Source organism: Poecilia latipinna, unplaced genomic scaffold, assembly GCF_001443285.1.
Source record: "Poecilia latipinna isolate Pla-1442-1.1 unplaced genomic scaffold, P_latipinna-1.0 Scaffold1158, whole genome shotgun sequence".
NCBI classification, from domain to species: Eukaryota; Metazoa; Chordata; class Actinopteri; order Cyprinodontiformes; family Poeciliidae; genus Poecilia; species Poecilia latipinna.
The window spans coordinates 84,310-105,440 of record NW_015113774.1 but is presented as its reverse complement, the minus strand read 5'-3'; the positions used below and the strand labels follow the sequence as shown (position 1 = coordinate 105,440).

The window sequence follows — 21,131 nt, the reverse complement described above, 5'->3', positions numbered from 1 at the left end:
CTGATGCTGTTCTCCACCGTAACAACATGGCTGATTCATAGCCGCAGGTTGAAGGGTTTACAGTCGGCAGGCAGAGATGGACTGCCAAACATGTTGAACCGCCGATGTTTCTAAACCTGATAAAATTACATAAAATCTAAAGGTAGCCTGCTATGCTTCCTTGAACAGATTAGGATTTATCGTCTGCACAAAACGCGTTCATTACATATTTTGCATAAAATCATCCTTGGGTAGTAAGATTTTAGCCTGGTCAGTTGTGTCTATTTTGAACTCTTTCACAATGAGCTGTTTTAGGTCTCCGTCACTTTAAATCCAAATAAGCTGCTGCTTGCCACGCCCCCCCAACTCAACGTTTACACTCCACATTAAAATCGCAAACAGATATGCAATTATACAACCGCACATCTTTGAAAATTCAAATGCAGTTCAATTCGGAAATAGTTTATTGATCCCAAAGGGAAATTAAATTGTGTTGTACCTCAGATCTCCTGTAACAGTCTGTATTACATCAAATTTAAAGAAGCTTCTGACTAAAGACAGGCTCATGAAGAGGATGGTCAGGCTTGTCTATAATTTTCTTGATTTCATGTAAAATCCTTCAGAACCTGAACAGAACCACCCTTCTTTATCAGGTTCTTGGGCCGTTTTAGGTCTCTGGCTCTGATGCTGCCGCCCCAACAGATGATGGCAGAAGAGACTGACTGATGCTGCAAACACTGAGGAATCCAAGCATCTACAAAATGTACAGTTGGCTCTGCCCTTTCTTGTAGTCTTGTAGAAAAGCAGAAGTGGAGCCTCCTGCACAACCAACAAGACCGCAGCAAGTGGTTCCTGGCTGGTGAGTGAACAGCAAAACTCTTGCCTTTCCAGCAGCCATTGTACAGGGGTAGAACCAGCTGGAACTCATCTTGGGTTGCTAGGTAACGGACGGAACTCTGCTGGGGTTGCTAGGTAACGGCACAGTGCCTGCTGGTCTGTGACATTACATCTGGGACACCAAAACTCATTAAGTTATTGCAAAAACAGGAGGTTCTTTTTTAAAAACGTTTGGGCTGATTTTTAGATGCAATAGAAACCCAGATGTAAGTATAAGAATGTATTAAACACTGCAAAAACACAAACTATTTTTGGTCTAGATTGTAGTGCAAATATTTAAATTCACTTGAAATACGGTGAAACTAACTAACTTTTTAGCAAAAATAGACCTGTTTTAAGTCAGTAATTACTTAATGATGAAAAAGTACTTGTTCCATTGGCATATGATTTCACGTACAAGACATTTTTAAGTTAATAATTTATCTGCCGATGAAACAAGTGAATTTTTACATAAATGAATCAAGTCAGCTCTTATAGGAGTAGGTATAAAGTGAAAATATATTCAACAGATGGCTTTAAAAATGTAGACTGACTCCAAATGAGGGAATCTTGGAGGTTTAACCAGGGGGAGCTCCACCTGCAAGGCCTCAGGTTATAAACATCTTTTAAAAAATTTATTCGTTTTTGCCTGCAGTAAGCTCCAATAGATGTACTTGGATTTCTATGTAGAATAAATCTCTGAATGATTGGTCTTTGTGGTGTCGCAGCCCAGAAATGTGAGGTAGATAAAAGGATCGATGGAAAAGAGGAGATCTGAGGCGCACAGAGCTTCAGGACAGACGTTAAAACACAGCAGCCCGGGCAGATCAGAGCCGGTCCACAATGACCGAGGTTCGGTGTCAGAGCCACTCGTGGAACATGAAATGAGACGGATGATTCGAACCTCCTCGGATTTAGATGGTTGGCTCACCATGACGTCTAAATCGGCAGAAAACCAACTCAGACGACGGCAGAAGTCATTTCATGCTGTTGGAAAAAAGCCGCAGCTCCGTCTAGAAATCCACAGCTGCTGCTTTTTAAAACTGACTCAGTTCCCTTTTATTTTGATAGGAAAACAGCAAATATGTCTGTGAAGCACATCTTTTTAGAAAATCAGGGGTAATTCTGTAAAATAACATCTGGATCCAAGTTTTATCACGATACTAAAGTGTCGATAAGAACTACTGGTTTGTTTTTAGGTAACTTTATGACTGGAAATCACAGCCACAGGCACAAATACTGTTCTAGAAAAAAACGTTTGTAATGAACTTTCTTAGGCACATAAAAACATTAAAAAGTATTATTTATATCACTGAACTGGTCACCAACTCAATTTTAATCACAATTTCAAATCTATCAATACTTTTATTGGACAAATAGTGGAGAAAATCGTAAAACTAATAATAGTTTTGAGAGGTTTTAAACATCTTTATTTGTAAATTATTGTGAAAAAAGTAAATCAGAATTCTTATCATGACATTAAATTTATTGTATTAAATCTCCAACCAAAGAATTAAGGTTTTTGTTTGACATGTACACTGAAAAAAAAAACAACTTAAAAAAATTCTAATTTGTTCCAAATAAATTTAATTTATTCAAGCCATTCTCTTTTTTTCCACCAGTGTAGCTGAAGTTGGATCCTAAAGATAAAGCAGAATATTATTACCAAAATGTAAAATTTCTGATTTGGACTGCAAATTAGAACAATTATTCTAATATTTGATTATTCTAACCATTAATCAGAAAAAAATTGCCACATTTTTTAATTTAACCACTTAAACCTTTTTTAAACAATATTAAAAATACACTAGAAAATGTAATTGAACAATTTTTTTTACATAAGAAAAGATTTTATTGCCTAAAAAACAATAATGTAGCATTGTGTTCGTGAATTTGAACCATGTGAAGCTGAAGCTACGCCACTTGAGGAGTTTTGATATGATAATTATTTCATCATTTTTGATAAAGCCATTGTAATAAAGTAGTTTAGTAACTAATAACTAGTTGAAGATTATTTAAAAAGTGATTGATCTTTTTGGATAAGGCCGTGTGATTGGTTAAAAATCCCTGCTGCTGTCATGAAGGAACAGAAACTCTGAGCTCTGAGATGTTTTTCGGTCAGTGCATTAAGCATTCGGCCACGTTGGCACAAAGTGCTCCCTGTGGCAGCATTCCTCCTGTTTCCATTAACTTCCTGTTTGGGACTTTATTTAAACTGCAGCCATGTTGAATGTGGACTGATTATTGCGTTGACACCAATAGTTTTAGTCTCATAATCTCTCTCTCTCTGCGTGGCTCTTCTGTCCTCCAGCGTCTCTTGGTCTACTTTTTTCCCTCATAAACGTTCATATCTTAAGTGCAATAAGTACATAAGAGTGAGCATGTGTGAAATGAAGACCTCAATCTGTCTTGTGTGCATAAAAAAAGGGATTGTCCCACATAAAAAAAGGGATTTACAACAATTTTGTTGGTTTCTGGTTTGACAAGTGGCCACTGCCGCCGGCGGAGCTTTTAGTTTCTCCCCCTCAACAATCCTATTTGTTTAACTCTCCTCCTCTCATCTCCTCCTCTCCTTTCCTCTCCTTTCCTCTCCCCTCCTCTCCTCTGTCGTTCGTCTCAGACTCGTTTTCTGCTCCACTGTGACAACTAGCAGAGGTCACTGTTTACTCTTGTTTATCAATCATCCCTCGCTGCAGGGCTGCAGGGGCAGCGAGCTTCTCCCACCCCTGAGGCCTGATTTGCCATCAGTGCAACCAGCCCAGTGATGGAGCCACATAATTATAATTGACCACACAGAATAAACTCAGATTTCTGCTCCCCCTGGAAATGCCAAGTCCATTTGAGCCTTTTTTTCTCTCCTAATACGAGACGACAGTCATGGTTTTATTTCTCTAGTTGTGGGAAAAACTAAACACCGTTGTTAGTGAGTTTAATGGAAATGGACTCTTACATTTTTTTATTTTCCATTGAGAAATAAAAGTTTGAATATAACTCACAATATATGCACTTTATTTCCTCTTCTGGGTGTTGAAGAGAGCTAGTTAAAGCTCACTAAACTTCTCCAACCTTTCTAATGCTGTGGAAGCTGCTTTTGGCTTAAGTGGTTTTTAAAATGTCTTCCAGTTCCAGTGCTTAGTGTTCTTTACAAAATTAAAGTTTATTGGTCTTTGAGTCGCAAACTTGCATTATTATGCCATTATCAATATATCACTTGAAATCTCAAAACAATATTATTGTTTATCGTGATAACTGGGGCAATTTACTATCCAGTAAAATTTATTGTAACAGGCCTAATCAATAGCTACGTTCCCATCCAATTGTCATGCGAATTTTGAGCAAACATCTAAAAAACGTTGCAAAAGAAGAAAAAAGAAAATGCGAATTATGCGTGTTTCCACCTACTGGTTTGGAGCGAAATGTAATTTTGTCCAATGTTGACGCTGCGCATGACTGCAATACACAATAAGCAGAGGTAGCAAACTAGCATGGATCATACATCTCAGAAAAATGGAGAGAGTTCTCCTTATTCAACATTTCGTGCCTCTGGTAAGGCACAGAAGCAGCAGAAAGTTTCCTCCATCACAACTTATGTCCTTTTTAGTATACAATCTTTTCAAATTCAATACATCAAAATGAGCACAAAAAACATTGGAAGCACAGCTACAGCCTATCAATGTTTTCCAATGTTTTCTCCATTTTGAAGGTGTCAAGTTCACCTTCCAAACAGCGTTGAACTTGACACTTTAATTGATTTTTCTTTAGTCATTGGCTTATCTTTTTATTGTTGTAAATTCTCCGTACCTCCCGGACATTGCTCAGTTTGTTCACTGTTTTCCCTGCTGAAAGCACAATATGCTGTCACGATCAGGCACAACAATTGGTTGGGTAATAAGACTAAAAGCAGCCAAATTCCAGAAAAAAAAAAAACAACCTTAAGAAAGTCTGAAGAACTATTGATCCAGACCACTTTAAAAATACATGAGTCTGGCAGCTGTGGGAGGAAAAATGTAAGGAAAGCAGAAGTTGAAATGTACATATTTAATCGCTCAGGATGTTTAAAAAGTACTTTCTGCTGAAACAAAGCGAACGCTTCGTTATGTAAGGAAACTCGACCCTCTGTCCCTCAAGATGTTCACTGCATGTCGCCCTGCTGCTCCATTATGTCAACATGGTGAGCAATGTGCATCTATTAGTCTCTTTCTCTTTGTCATTGAGTTTTCTAAGATCACTACTGGTTCTACTGACTATTTGCTTCATCTTATTAAAAAGTAGTTATCAAGTATTGCAAATTGGATGGAGAATTTTTTTATTTTTGCTGCCAAAATCTTTCAGCAGAATACATTTTTAACCGTGACTTGGGGTGTTTTCACACCTGTTAGTGGGAACAAAATTGTAATATTTGTTACATTTTCAGCTTTTGTCTTTCAAACAATTCAAACCCTTTGAAAAACCTGTTCCCCTCCTCACCAGTGGGGGCGCTGCACAAAGAAACGACACAAAAACCTCTAAAGAAGACATGGAGCACAACTTCCTTATTCACAAAATGTAAACAAAAGTGGAGTGGCGTCAGATTTTAGCAGTTGAAGGATTTCTCTTTTGTCTTTAGTAAAAGACCACGAGCCGTTTCACCTGCTAGCGCTAAGCTAGTGTGTTTGCTTGTTTTATTTACCCAGAATGCCCTGCGCTGTGGTCCACTTCCTGCTTTTGGACCGGTGTCTGGTTTGCTTGGCATTCACGTTTGCATCCGAACTGCGACAGAGTTCACTTTGATGGACTTTGTTTGGTCCGCTTTAGCTGAACTCTAGTTCGTCTAGAAAGTCTGGTTCATTTGAGGAGATATGAATACATAACTGACCAAAAAGTCAAACTCTGGTTTGCCTGCAACCCTCAGTCTTGGTTCGGTTGAAATGAACTCTGGCGCGGTTCGAATGTATACACACTCCAAAAACAGGAAGTGACCTACAGACCAGGGCATTCTGGGTAAATAAACCCAAAACAAAACAGTGGGAGAAATGAAACTTGGTCTTCTACTAAAGACAAAAGCTGCTAAAATCTGTAACAGACTTCAACTTTCCAAAGTTTGGTACTCAGAGGTAAATCATGATCAAACTGGCTTGTGCTGCTTTGGATAACATTTTTTCCCTAATAAATAAAATCATCATATCAAAACTGCATTTTGTATTCATTCAGGCAGGTCAAAAGTCAAGGGATTCTTAACTTTTTAAGGTTTTTTAACCAAAGATGGATGCATTTCTCCGACCTGCTTTGCTTCACCAGAGCAGCTGGTGATGTTTCATAAAACACAGAAGCATCTTTATGTCCCCCTCTCTGCTTCCTCATGGCCTCCAGGAGAACATGATCAAATCATGACTCCAATAAGCCTATGTCTTCTCCTAACTAGACCTCAGCCTCTCGTCTCGTTGAGGTTTCCCACCAGCACTGACACAAACAAGCACAGATCCGTGTCTTTTTCTGGCTGCCAGCCGAACAAACAGTGACCCACCATCCCCTCCTCATCCTGCTCTTCTCATCCCACACAACATTTTTACCTGCAACACACCCACCATCACCCCTCCAGGGGCATCTGCAGGAGGATTATTATCTAATCACAGCTCTAATAGGACCAAACAAGATCCAGGACGAGATCCAGAGACCATTTCCCACTTAAAAACACACACAGCAGCACTCACAAACCGCCTCTCTCTCCTCCTATACACGCCCCACATACATCAGTATGTCTTTAGTACAGGCAGAGAGAGGAGAGACGGAATATTAGTATTCAGAGCACAGGGAGGAAAAGGAGGAGAGGCACCGAGCGAGCAAACGAGGGAGAGTGAGAGGGAGGGGACAGGAGGAAAAAAAAACACCAGGAGGGGATGGAAATATAAGAGAAGAAGAGGGGAAACCGAGAGGTAAAAAAGGGGAGGGGAGACAGGGATCGTATTGTTCATTTCTTCCCTCTCAGTCTGCCTTCACCGGTTCCTGCTCGGACAGATGGATAGGTGCGGAATGCCCCTTTACGAGCGACGCATCTGAGTGAAAACAGCGGAGGAGAGAGAGCGGAGGACGAGCAGCAGGAGGAGCCCAGCGGTTCCTGCGACGCAGAAAGGTAAGGAAGGGGAAGATGTTCGCTTTTCGGTCGCTCCTGTAAAACATCCGCGGCTCTGGTTTCAGCGACGCTCCTTTGATTCCTGCATCCCCCGCACTGCTCAATGGGAGCCCCCGGATCCAGCCGCATGTGGCTGTTTTCCATCAATATTTAATGTTTAGCCTATTATTTGTGCATCCATGTTGCATTCTGCCTCTACATTTACACCCCAGGTATCTACTATCCGCCTGCAGTGTTTTTCTTATCATTCTTTTGATCTAATATCCTCGCTTCTTGCAATGATTTCACTTATTATTATTAATTTTTTTTTCCTACGGGATATATAGGATGTACAGACGGCGGGGTGCGCAGAAAACACACACACAGAAGACAGGTTGACGTGCGTAAGACGTGCGTAATCCCACACCCCCACGGCCTCCACCCGACTCCCCCTCCATCTCCTTCAAAGCTGGAGTTCCTCCACCGAGGAGGATCATTTTAAAAAAATAACTGTCCCACAGACTCTTAAAGCTGCAGCTGAAAAATCAAGGGTGTGTGTGTGCGTGTGTGTGTGTGTGGAGGCGCTCCGTGTTGCTTTATGACCTTTTTTTTTCTACCAGGTGCCAAACCAATCAGTGGTGTCCCACATGTTGTTAGATGCGTTCCTGATTGAAACAAATGCTTTACTTCCCCGACATATCATCAGGTTCGACCCTAACGGCTCCAACATACTTCATCCGAAGCGGAACAGTCGACGCGCGGTCACGTGGTTTCGGGACGCTCGTGTTTGCACACACCTTTCACACACGGTACAGCCCACCTGGGGACACAGCTTACCTCCCCACTACGTCCCTACTTCTTCCGTTTTGCTTTTAAAAAATGAAATGAAAGCGCCACACCTTTCTGCAGACAGCCTCTTCCAGGGAGAGCAACTCTGCAGCTTCCATCCAGGAGTTTTTAGCTTTTTGACGATCTTTGCTAGCCTGCTGAACGGGTCTCACGCTCTGTAGCTGACAGCCATCTTGGAAGGTACCGTTACTAACGGCCGTAGCGGTTGCTATGGAGTTGCTATGACAACTACAAACAAGCCACATATTAGAACTAGCTCTCGCTTCATTCTGATCTAACTTCTAAGCAATATTAAGTACATCAAAGTTATTTCTCGACAACAATTTTTGAGTACTCTACCCACCTCTGTGTAATACTAAGATAAATATCAGCGATATTTAATAGTAGTACTTACTGCCGAACTAGCTAAATTAGCTAAGCTAACATGTCCGTCTTAGCTGGTAGCTAAGACGGACATTTAGCCTGCGTGTTTGTTTCTACATGTACTTTCTGTGCCAGTCACCAGAACCTTGTTATTCACACACAGAGTTTTTACGTCCTTTACAAAGCTGTTGAAACACTGATTGTGTGCCTGGATCTCGGTTTGGTTATAGCGAACTCTGGTAAAAAATAATCAGGGATAAAGAAAAGCAGTTGTATAGGGCTGTATTCACACTAGCCCCGTTCAGTACACTTTATTCCAATTGTTTGACGAGAAAGTCTGGTTCGATTGGGGAAATGTGAATGATGTAATCAAACATTGAATAAGTTGACTTTGCCCAACTTATGAAAAAAAGCAAGTCTCGGTTCAGTTGAAGTGAACTCTGGTGCAGTTTGAATATATTTGTGAACGCCAAGCGGACCGGAGACCACTCCAGCTGCAGGAAGCAGACTATACCGCAATGTTTTATGGGTAAATTCAACCAAAACAAAGGTGCAAATCTTGCATTTGCAGGTAAAATGGCTCTTGGTCATTTGCCAAAGACAAAAGAGAAATCCTACAGTCGCTAAAATCTGATGCTACTCCATTTTTGTTTACCTATTGTGAGTAAGGGAGTTGCGTTCATGTCTTCTTCAGAGGGTTTCATGTCGTTTACTTCAGTGGTTGCTGGTGCAGCGCCCCCAAAGGCGAAGGGGGAAACATGTTTTCCATAGGGTTTGGCTCGTTTGACAGTGCAATGTTAAAGTGAACAACACCAGCTGTAGATGTAACACATGTTGTAGCTTTGGTCTCCAATAAAACCAAGTCTACCAGACTGCCAGGTGTGAAAACACCCAAAAACCTGAACTCAGTCACATCACACTCCCTGCCTGCTCTGCAGCTCTGCTTGCTGTGAGGAAAGAGCATCGGCAGTATCCCAGGGTTCCTGCCTGGCCACTTGTTCTCTCCTTCCCGCCTCATGTTATGGATAATTTAGACACTTGCAGCTCCAACAAGCTTAGAGTGGGAAGCTGTGAAAGCCTCAGCAGCAACATTTAGAAATGTGGGGCAGAAATAGTTGGAGATAAAAGGCGACAGTCTCCTTTGGATGAGCCGGGATGTTCGATTGCATGTTTATTGTGATATATGATTATGAGGAGATAGTTTCTGATGCTGTGAAGGTGTCCAAGTCTTATTATAGGGCAGACTAAATTGGAGCAACCTCGAGGCTGAGGCTCGGCAAAGCTATTACCTTCGAGTCAATAGGCATTAATATCCCCACGCTCAGTCTCAGCCCTCATGCGGCGCCGTCTCTTGTCCCTGCGAATCGCGGCACCACTCCACTGGAGTAACCAAAAAGCTGTGTTGTAGCAGCCCTATCTGTTTACCCCAGCGCATCAATCTGTCACGGCTGAGCGGACAGAGGAGCGATGATCGCATTGTCTCGACCAGGCACCACCGTGGCCTCGGAAAGGAAGTGATGCAAGGCGAAAAACGAGAATACGTCGGCCCTGGCAGGGAAGGGTCACGACCCCTGTGAGTCCAAGATATGTCTGAGGAATGGCGGGCGATCCGAGAGTACGTGAGTACATCGACTGGAGGTGGTTCGCCTCATGATGCGAGGCCAGCAGGGTGGCAGCAAAAGGCAGACGGCATGAAAGTCACGACCAGAGAGGAAGAGGCCACTGGGCCAAGCTGCCAGTCGGTACAGTGCAGCAGACTGGAAATGACACGTTTTCACAGGAAATACAGTTAACGCCAAAGCTGTTATTAAGGTGCTAACATGGGGGCGTGTGAAATTGAACAGATTTAAAAAAGAAAACGAAAAGCGGCAATGAAAACAAGAGCTTCAATTAAAGATGACTTCCAGGTAGAGATGAAAACAAAGGAAGGAGCGCAGCCGCGATGGGAAGACCTCAGAGCACGCTCACTGAGATCTGCATGAAACATCCTATTAAGCAAAACCAGCGGATTAGCTTCCTTTTGTCGACAGAAAGCATTGTGCTCTGACACAGAAAAGCATCTGCCTGTTTCAGTTTCGTAATTATGTAGGTGTTTTTTTTTCTCCCCTGTAAAAATAGTTTGACGTTTTAGCAATAAACAGTAATTCCCATCGGTCTAGGTTTAATAAAGAGAGCGCAGGTTAGTAAGACGACGATTTGAATATGCAGCAAATAAAAATATTAAACCAAGGGAGTGGAATTAAAAATTAATTGATAACCCAGAATTAAGACCCGAGTGCTTTCAGTGTGAAGAAAGCAAGATCAGAATACCACCAGGTGAGCAAATCCAACCTTAAAAATACAGATTCAGAGTTTTTAAACTGCAGAAATGCTCTTAGTTTTCAGCCTCGTGGTGCAATGTGACCGTAAAATTTAGAAAACTTTATGTTAGAAATTGAGATTAATAAATATTGCAATAAAGATATCAGGTCAGAGCATCTGCTGCCATGAGCTTCTGTCCAACTGGCTAAATATTAGATTATTACAAACCACAATGAGATGTCTGTGTGAACGTTTATGTCCCCAAAGCAACACAACGAGGAACGTTGACGTCACACAGCAGCGCACCGTTTACTGTCGTAATGATGGACGCCAACATCTCATTTTACAAACTCTTCTAGAAGAGCTTATTCCCAAAAAAATGACTGGATGTTTTTTTTGTGAATTTAAAGAGAACATAGCAGCACCACTAAGATTTTAATTGCTGAGTTCATGAGAAGACTTTCAGAAATATACACATCATATCAATTCTGATTTATTTGCTGAAATGCTATATTTTTTGCATAATTATTCACTCATATCCAATGGAGCCTCGATCAGATTCTGCATGAACAGTTCACATCCCCAAAGTGACGTCAACAACAACAAAGCATTGCTTCTGGAAGTAATAATGGATGGAGCCGTTAATGGATCCATTTTAAAGTTCATTCAGGAATAGCTGCTGACCGTACCGTGACGACATCATAACAACACAAAGGAAGCTGATAAAACTCGAGCACAACTAACAGCAGCGTCTGCAGAGAAGTCTGCTTGGACGTGAGGCTCTTCTCTTCCCTACAGACTGATGATGATCGAATTCCAGAATTATTATTTTTCTCAGCCGTTGTTTACGTCTGGCTCGGCTTCTTCTGGTGCAGAAAGATGATGTGTGTCTCGCATCGATGATGTAAAAGTCGGATTAAATGCAACATGACTGCTCAGACTGCACATGGTTTGAAAACAGTCAAATACAGGTCAGCTCCACATATTGGAAATGGATCAAATCTGTTTTGTTTTTGTTTTTTTAATGTGTGAAAAGATCCAAACTGAACCCTATTCCTGTTGTTTGGACATCTTTTTATGGCTGTTTCACTTTGACAAGGCGCCGAATTTTATTGCAGTTAATTGAACTGAAATATTTTATCCTAGCGTTTATTTAACTTTTTGAAGTTTCATCGCCTGCTTTGCACCACAGCAAAGGGAAAATAATGTAATCAGGTGAAGAACAACTCAAAACCACTCAGATTAATCCCTTTTCCTTCGCTCTCTGTCGGCTTCACTGCAACCGGCTGACAACAGCTCCGCTAGCCAACGTAGCAGAGGTTACGTTCGAGTTTATCCCACACATTGAGTCCAGTTTTACGTTTTCAGGCTTGATGTTTATTTTGCGTCTATTAATAATTGTTCGCCCTGAAACCCATAAAAATGTTACTCTTTTCGGTCTGTTTGGTTGTTTATCTTTATAGGGACATTTTTAAAGCATTCAGGCAGAGAACATTGTCTTTCCATGTCCGTCCAATGAGATTTTGCTCTGAGTCGTTGGATAAAACGGAAACCTGAAGGCGAATCTGTCACTTCATGACGCCTTAAAGCCCAGAAACTGATAAAATGTTCGCTGAGCTTCTGGATGTCATAGATGGCAATCACTCAAATTCAAAATAACTCTTCCTCTCCGAGCCCAATGTGGATCCCTGTGTCTTAACAAACCTACCTTCTGACATTTATATCACATCTGCAGGTCGATGAGGAAGAAAACTGTCTGGATCTACTTTGTGAAAAGACAGTTGAAGGAGCGAGTTCAATACTGGATATATATTCATTAGCGAGCGCCTCGGCAATAAGACTCTGGAGAATCATCGTCCCTTCTTTGTGAGCGCGGGAACGATCCCCTCATCAGAAGGAGATGCAGACACAAATGTTTCATCTGCTTCATCACCAGGAAGGTTGGATGTAATGGCTGCACTCAGCTTTAAAAATGAGTCATTGAACTGAAGCTCCCATCCTGGGAGATTTAACTGGAGCGGCGGGGGGGTGGCGTCTCACTCAAGGACATCTGTGGAGGGTCGAACTTGCAGCCCCCTTCTTCCTGATGCATCCTTGAATTTATATATTACAGATAAGGCTGCAACTAACAATTACTTTAGTTAATCTGGCGATTAATCGATTAACCTGGTGATTAATTGATTAATTGGAAGAAACCTTACATAAAAAATCTGCAGAATTGACTAATTGCAACATTAGAAGTTTACTAAAAGATGAAAATAAACAATTTAATTCCTTTTTAATAAAAAAAGAACTTTTTATTGCCTAAAATGCAATAACATAGCATTCCTTTTGTGAAAGGATCCATCTGCATCTAAAATAAATATTTCTGACATCAGCATATGAAAAGATCAGCTCTTTTTGCTTGACTTAGCATAAATACAGTGTAGAGCTGATCTGTTAATTATTTTTTTGGACTAACTGATAAGTAATTGGATAGCAAAAGGTGCTTAAGAAATTTGTTTTACAGAATTTGAACCAAAGCTAAAACTGATACTTGAGGAGTTCTGAGTACAACATATTTACAGACAAAGGTGTTTTTTATTCCTAAATGCAAAATGTATATATTATTTTTACAGTTTTGGCTAAATTACTGTTACATATTTTCCACAAAATTATTCTTAGATATTGAGATTTTAGTCTGCTCAGTGCTTCCTACTTTGAGGTCATTTCAGAATGAGCTGCTGTTGCTTTAAATCCAAATAATCTGCTGCTTGTTTGGATTTCAATTAAACTTTCACACTCGCAAGTGCAAATGGCTCAAAACTTATACAACTGTACATTTCTGAGCAGCATTAGTGGAGCCTCCTGCTCAACCAACAAGAATGCAGCAAGTGGTTTCTGGACGATAGGTCAACAACAAAGCACTTGTCTTGTCCAGCAGCCATTGTACAGCGCATACGGTGGTAAAAAACCAGCTGGCCAAACGTGTTGGAACTCAGCTTGGGTTGCTAGGTATTGAGTGGAACTCTGGTGGGATTGCTAGGCAACGGGCTGCACTTCTGAGGTTGCTAGGTGAGGAACTGCTAATTTATGGTTCATTTTTCAGACACCAAAAAACATTGATGTATTGCCAAAAACAAAATGCTTGGGGTGATAATTGAAGGAGTTGAAACCAAATGGAAGTACAAAAGCATGCAAAGTTTGAATTTTGCATAATGGCTCCCCTTTAATTTGATATTTGTTATCAATGTGAATGTATACAAAATAGACCAGGGTGAATTTGCAATTTGATTGCAAGGGAATGCAATACTATTGAGAAGTAGCGCAAAGGAAAAGGAGGCTCGGCTACGTATCTCTCCACAAGCAGCTTTCTGCTGCTTTTATCCGGTCTGAGTGCTCCCTTTTTTTTTTTTTTTTTACTTTTTATCTGTCCAGATTTAACTCTTGATCTGATTGGACACTGATCTCATCTTGTTCGCCGCCATGCGACTGGATGTGGTTGATTCTCCTGCCTTCACAACCCGACGAGGCGGTGACCTTGCGCGCAGTCCTGTCTCCGCCGCTCAGCCGGACGGTGACCTTGCTGCTCCGGCTGCTCCGTGATGTGGCGTATTTATTCCTCGGCAGTATTGATCCCAGCAGTCAATGGAGAGGCTGTGGCAGCTTTACTGTTATTCTGATATCCACTGGAGGAACATGTGTTTCTGGTATCGGTGGTCTTCAAACCGGAATGATTTGTAGATTTCTTCGCCACCAGCTTTTCAGTCAGATTTTCTCATCTTTCTGTCTTTTCCTTCCTGCTTCTCCGTCTTGATGCTCCAGCTGGCATTGGATGCAGCCAGATTCTCTGCCAGACGCCCATTCCTCGGATTGAGATATCTTCGGCTTTAAGTCACTCAAACAAATTTGCTTTCCTAATGGAAAAGGAGAACTTTTTCTGGCATGGATACTGCACTGCAAAAACACCAAATCGTATTGTTAGTCTTCTTTCTAAGAAATATCTTAGTTTTGTCTTATTTCAAGTGAACTAACTTTTCAACAACAAATATGAGCTTGTTTTAAGTAAATATCTCCTTAATATCGATGAAAAAGAAGTTATAGTTATGAGTGAAATCATCAGAAGAAATTTTTTCCCCATATTATAAGTTAAAATATTTCGTTCCGCTGGCTGATTATTTAACAACCAGTTATTTCCCCTCAATATCAAGAATTACTGGCTTAAAACAAGTTACTTGTAAGAATTCCACTGCTGCTGTTACCTAGCAACCCCAGCCAAGCCTCGCCCGTCGCCTAGCAACCCAGTTCTAGTTCCACTGGCAGATTCTTTCACAATATGGGAAAAATGTCTTGTTATAAATTAATCGTTCCTTTTTTTTAATCAGTATTGCGGAAATATTTACTTTAAACAAGCCTCCATCTTCCTAAACATTACTTTTAAGTTTTGTCTTATTTCAAGTGTACTAAGATAATTGCACTAAAAACTAGACCAAAAATACCTGGTAAGATTTTGTGTTTTTCAGTGTTGTGGACCAATTTACCTCTTTAGCATTAGCTTACATTTACATACTGTTTGTTCCACTTTATTTTGTTATAGGATATTTGGTGTTTTTCTGTGTGTGATTCCTTCGTTTGTAATATTTTTGCACCAGATGGACAGCTAAAATGGACTAGACCTGACCAAACGGGAAAGTAGAGATTGAGTGGAAGCACTTCTTGTTTCAGACGATGTTTGGAGAGTGAAATATGTCTTTGCGTAATGCGGTGACTGATTGATAGACGGGAGACAGATGGACACTGGAGGACCACTTTGCCAGGGAGGTGCCACTCGGCTGACGCTGACATCTCACAGAACAACGTACATCAGATGATCAATAGTCCTGCTCCTGTTTGACACGTCACCTCGCTTGAGAAATTGGTCTTTACAAGGACGAAACAGCTGAGTGGGGAACTGAGCTGACTTCTCATCATGAACGCTGTGTTTTACCACTGATTTATTTTTCAGCCGCACCGCTTGTTCACGTTGCCGCTCACACCCGCTGGGCTTACAGGATGCTGCTAACGTCTCAGAGCAACACTCATTTTTTTAATACATATGTTATATAGATTCATTACACACAGAGTGCAATATTTCAGGCATTTTTTTTCTGCTCAGCTTCATTATTTTGGCTTAAAGTTAATAAAACTCAAGATTCTGCCTCTCAGAATATTTATGCACTGCAAAAACAGAAAATCTTACCAAGTGCTTTTGGTCTGGTTTCTCGTGCAAATATCTTATTACACCTGAATTAGATGAATTAGCTTTTCATCAGGATGTAGGAGTTTGTTTTAACCCAATAATTCATTAATATTGACAAAAAATAATCGTTCCACTGACAGGTTATTACATGGGGAAAAGTCTTGTAAGTAAAATAATCACACAGGAACTGCAACTTTTTCATCAGTATTAATAAATTATTGACTCAAAACAAGCTCCTATATCTTGCTGAAACATTAAGTAGTTTTGTCTTATTTCAAGTGCGCTAAGAGATTTACACTAAAAATTAGACCAAGAATACGTGGTAAAATTTTGTATTTTTGCAGTGCAACTTCATTTATTAACAGGGTGTTGAGGTTTTAAATGTTAGAAGATATAGCAGCTTGTTTTAAGTCAATAATTCCTTAATATTGATGAAAACATACCAGGTCCATTAACAGATTGTTTCACTATAACATGGAAAAAAAAATTATAATCTGCCAATGGAACTGGTATTTTTCATCCATATTTAGGAATTATTTACTTAAATTAAACCCCTATAGCTTGGTGAAAAGTTATTTGTAAGTTGGTTTTGTCTTATTTCAAGTGCACTAGACCAAAAATACTTTTGTGTTTTTGCAGTGAAGTTTATTTTTACTCATCTGGGCCACATTCCTCAATTGCTAAGTTAAGAAAGAAGTAGAAATGAATAAAAAGGCTGACCATTTTGAAAGTAAAGCCTGTAGATCTGCTGATTAAGATGACCTTAAAACATGATAACTTTGCAGCTTGGCAGCAAAGTAGAAAGAAACGAGGAATGACTCAGGACTTTTGCACAAACTTTAAAGTCGTTGTTTGACTCTGGGAAAGAGAAACGTTTTAGTGCTGACCTGTTTTTATTTTGACAGAATAGGACCAAAAAATGAAGACCATGAACTAAAAGCCATGGTCTGTTGAGTGAGAGGACAGAAAAGAGCCAGACTTCATGAGCTTGTTGTTTGTTTGTTTTTTTGCTGCTTGCTGATTGGTTGGTTTGGTTTACTCTGCAGGTGCAGTTGGAGGGTTTTCAGCCAGACGTTGAGAAGTCGGCCTCCTGTCCAGGTGGATTGGTGGAAGAGACAGGCTTCACCGATGCATGCCACCCGGTCCTGCTGGAGCTAAACACGCCTCCTCTGTTCACACCTCTCAGTGAAGAACGATGGTTATAAATTCACACGACAGATAAATTTGTTTTCCTCTGTCGAAGAAACTTTTACACAAACCTCCCTTCCAAATTCAGCATGAGCAACACCAAGAGTTGAGTCCAGAAGAAGGTAAGGCTTTATTTGTGCTTTTCTTTTCAAATTGAATCTAAAATCTTTTTTTTTAATTTATCAAATGCTCAAATTCATCTGGTTGTTTTAAAGGTGATCTAAAGGTTAGATATGTGGCCTATACAAAACATGATCATTACATTTTTTGCACAAAATCATTTTTAGAGATTTTAGTTTAGGCCGTCCTGTCACTTTAAATCCAAATCATGCCACTGTTGGTCACGCCCCCCCAAATAAATGTTTAAACTCATAGTGAAAATGGCTGCAGACAAATTTTTGAAAAGCAGAAGTGGAGCCAATAAGAATGCAACAAGTGGTTTCTGATTAGCAAGTCAAGAGGAAAACACTTTTCTTTTCCAGCAGCCATTGTAATATATTTGGTCAGCAACCAGCTGACCAAATATTCTGGAACGTAGGTTGCCAGGTAAGGGGCCTGGACTCAGCTGAGGTTGCTACGTAACGACAAAATGACCGTGGAATTTGACTTAAAAGTTGGGAGGTTTTTAAATGCCTCATTTTTCAGACATCAGAAATAATTGACTTATTACCAAAATACTATTCAGTGTTTGTTTTTTTTAAGTGTTTGGACTGTTCCTTGGAGCAGTTCAGATCCAAATGTATGTACAAAAGGGTGCAAAATGTGGATTCTGCAAACGAGGTCCCCTTTAAACAAGGAAAAAAAACACAAATTACTTATTTTACTCACTCTGTGTGACTCCACCACGTGTTTCAGAGACACAGCTTAAGAGAACCTATAATTGTGTAAATTACTGTGTAATTACTGAAAGCTACTGGTCAGTTTTAGACATCAACACTATCACTAAAACCACAGGAGATAATTGCCAACATGGTTCTGTGAAATTAGGCGTGCAAACCGTTGATTCAATAATCTGGCTTCAAATAAGGTAAAAATATAAATAGTTAATACTGATATTTAGGAAGCAAAAATAGAAAACCAAATTTTCTGAACATATTTTGTACAGTCAGTGATAAAAAGAAAGTACACCTCTTGGTCTGTGAGTTTTTTTAATCAACTGCAATTTTACAGAAACGCTGCAGATTCAAAAACAATTATAATTGATAAAGAAGAACAAATAACTGAAAAGGTTTGTGTGGAAAAACTAAGTACACCCTTGCTCCTTCAACTGGATTTCAGAATCGGCTTCGGTGAACAAGATTGGGTGAACAGATGGAGAATTTGACTTCGACTTCAAGCGTTCGCAGCTCACAGATATAAAGTATGAATATATAACCATTAGATAAAATAACGGATAAAAAATGGTTTCTGAATGTATTTGGAGATTTGTGAGTCCCGCTAACAAAAAGCTAGTAGCATCATTCCCACTAATCGTAACCATTAGCTCTGCTAATACTAAAGTGCTAATCTAGCGTGGTATTTAGCAGAAGCTAATGCTAAAACACTACATTAATCTCTGTTGATACTCACAGCACAGCAAAAACACAAAATCTTACCAACTATTTTTGGTCTAGTTTTTAGATATCTTTGTATGCTTAAAATAAGACAAAAATAATGTAAAAGTAACTTTTCTGTGTGATATAGGAGCTTGTTTTTAGTCAATAATTCCTCAATATTAATGAAAAAGTTCTAGTTAGAAGTGACATAATCAGCCAGTGAAACAAGACATTTTTCCATAAAAATGTCTTGTTTCATTGGCTGATTATTTTTCATTGATAGTGAGAAATTATTGGTTTAAAACCAGTTCCTATATCTTGCTAAAAAGTTTATTTTTTGTTAGTTTTGTCTTATTTTAATTGTACTAAGATATTTAAACTAGAAACTAGACCAAAAATACTTGGTAAGATTTTGTGTTTTTGCAGTGTTGTGGGTTTCAACACAGATCAATTTAGCACTTTAGCATTAGCTTCTGCTAAGTACCATGAAGGTACAGCACTTTAGCGTTAGCAGAGCTAATGGTTACGATTAGTGCTTTAGGAATAGCACAACTAGCTTTTTAGTTAGCGGAGCCCAAAACTGATTCTTTATAGGTAAAGAAAAATCCTACATGGTTCTTTTATCTTTGGTTTTATTTCTTCTAACGATTTTGCGTTTGCAGTATTTGTGTCAATAACATGTTGATTGCATCAAATTTGTTGTTGCACACAAACCTGAGCTGTTGCGCTTCAGGAAGTGAATCAGACTTTTCTAAAAGGTTCTTCACTCTAAATTAAAAAGACTGGGTGACTTTGATTTGCACAGACGTTCGGTATCTTAGACTCAAATCTGTCCAGAATGCGACAAACAATTTAAATTCCTCCACAATGATGTGAGAGGCTAATAAAGTCAGAACTACCGGGAGCAATTGCTGCTACAGGTGGGCCTAAGAGCTGTTAAATCATAAATAGCTCCTCATTTTGGCTTCATCTTTAATAAATAATGAAATCTGTTGTTCTCTGTTTTGTACGCTTGAGGTAGGATTTAATTAATTTAACATCTTGGTAAATACCAGGTCCTTTTATTTTGCCCTCAGATGTAAAACATTAGAATTTGAAGAGGTTGTGTTTTATTTTCACCACGTCTGTGGAGAAGCAAATGTTAATTTTCTGCCAGCATTTGCAGAAATTAGCAGCTGTTACTGTTCTGGTGGAGACAGAAAGCACATTAGTTTTTAGTCTTCAGAGTGAATCGAAGGCATCATGTTAAAATGACACAAAACTGACTTACAAGTAACTTTTCAGCAAGATATAAAAACTTGTTTTAAGTAAATAACTTCTTAATTTTGATTTTAAAACATTCAGTAGCAGATTACTTTATGATGGGGATGTCAAAACGTTTTCTAACCAGAAAAGGCCAAAATCAACTTAAAAGAATAAAAATAAAAAGGTTTCTATTCAGAATTTTGTTTTCCTGCTCAGCCATAAACTAAGCATGAAATATTTTGATTAAACAAAGAAAATATAATTTTTTGTGAGAAAGTTCAAAGGGTTTCTTGTGTTTTCATTGGCTGCAAGAAGGGAAACATTTTACTAATTTATTTGGATTTAACAAAACTGAAAACGATTTAGTGTATTTTCAGCATTAAAACACAATTTGTCACTCTTTACTTGAAAAAGCTTTAATAATGTAACTAAAAGCACATTAGAGGTCTTGTTTTAAGGTGAAAAGTTGTTTTTATGTTGGTTTGTCTTATTTCCAGTATACCAACATATTTGCACTGGAAACTAGACCAAAAATAGTTTGTAAGATTTGGTGTTTTTGCATTTTAAAGTTAAGATAAGTGAGCCAGACATTTGATTTTCCGTGTCTTTCAGGGCATCTCAGCCTGGACCAGGACCCCCCACCGAGCCGCTGCTGTTCTTCCTGCGTCGTCTTTTCCAGTTGACTCCTTGTGAAAGAAGGTGGACGGGCCGGCACTGTGCTTCTGCAGGAGGCCGTCCGATCGGTGAGGGCGGCGAGGGCGGCGCTGTCATCGGCTGACTGCTGCGGTGGGAGTGCGATGCGGATTGGAGCATGTCGGGGGACTGGGACGAAGACCTGTGTAAGAAGGCGCTGACGCTTTTGGAGGAGCTGTGCTTCAACTCCCAGAGGGTTTACAGCCAGAGCAAACAGTGCCAGGAGTTCAGCTACCTGGTGAGGGGCCACAACAGGCAGCTGGACACAGGTAACCCCCATCAAACCTGTTAACACCGAGTTTCACTGCAAAAACAATAAATCCTACCAAGTATTTTTGGTTTAGTTTCTACTGCAAATATCTTAGTTCACTTCAAATAAAGAGCAATATATAAATGTATTTGCAGAATTTATTTTTTTTTGTTTTTGCATATAAAGAAGCATTTCTGGGCACCGCTAGCTAAAAAGCTAGTTGCACTATCCCAAAAGCATCAATCCCAAACATTAGCACCGCTAGCGGTAAAGCACTATACCCGCCTGGTATTTAGCCAAAGCTAATGCTAAAGAGGTAAATTGATCCACAACACTGCAAAAACACAAAATCTTACCAAGTACTTTTGGTCTAAATTTTAGTGCAAATATTTTAGTACACTTGAAATAAGACAAAACAAACTTAAAGCCAAATGTTTTGGGACGATATAGAGGTTTGTTTAAAGTAAATATTTTTTAATATTAACGAAAAAGTACTGATTATTTCACTTTTAGCAAGACATTTTTCCTACTTTGTAACTGAAATAA

At 39.6% G+C, this 21,131-nt stretch overlaps 1 protein-coding gene and 1 long non-coding RNA gene across 4 annotated transcripts in view; one reads left to right on the top strand and one right to left on the bottom strand.

The window, feature by feature from the left end:
* LOC106960128 (uncharacterized) overlaps positions 1–8,534 on the bottom strand; it is a 33,306-nt gene extending 24,772 nt beyond the window's left edge. The window contains exon 1 of one of the 2 annotated variants that reach the window (XR_001427505.1): positions 7,781–8,534. This is a non-coding gene — a long non-coding RNA (uncharacterized LOC106960128). The remainder of the gene's footprint in view (positions 1–7,780) is intronic. The other variant, XR_001427504.1, reaches the window with a different exon arrangement.
* syt3 (synaptotagmin III) overlaps positions 6,459–21,131 on the top strand; it is a 60,799-nt gene continuing 46,126 nt past the window's right edge. The window contains exons 1-3 of one of the 2 annotated variants that reach the window (XM_015053065.1): positions 6,459–6,964; positions 16,721–16,984; positions 20,255–20,604. In XM_015053065.1, the coding sequence (XP_014908551.1) occupies positions 20,454–20,604 (151 nt within the window). In that variant the 5' untranslated portion in view covers positions 6,459–6,964; positions 16,721–16,984; positions 20,255–20,453. Of the gene's footprint in view, positions 6,982–16,720; positions 16,985–20,254; positions 20,605–21,131 lie in introns of both variants that reach the window. The other variant, XM_015053064.1, reaches the window with a different exon arrangement.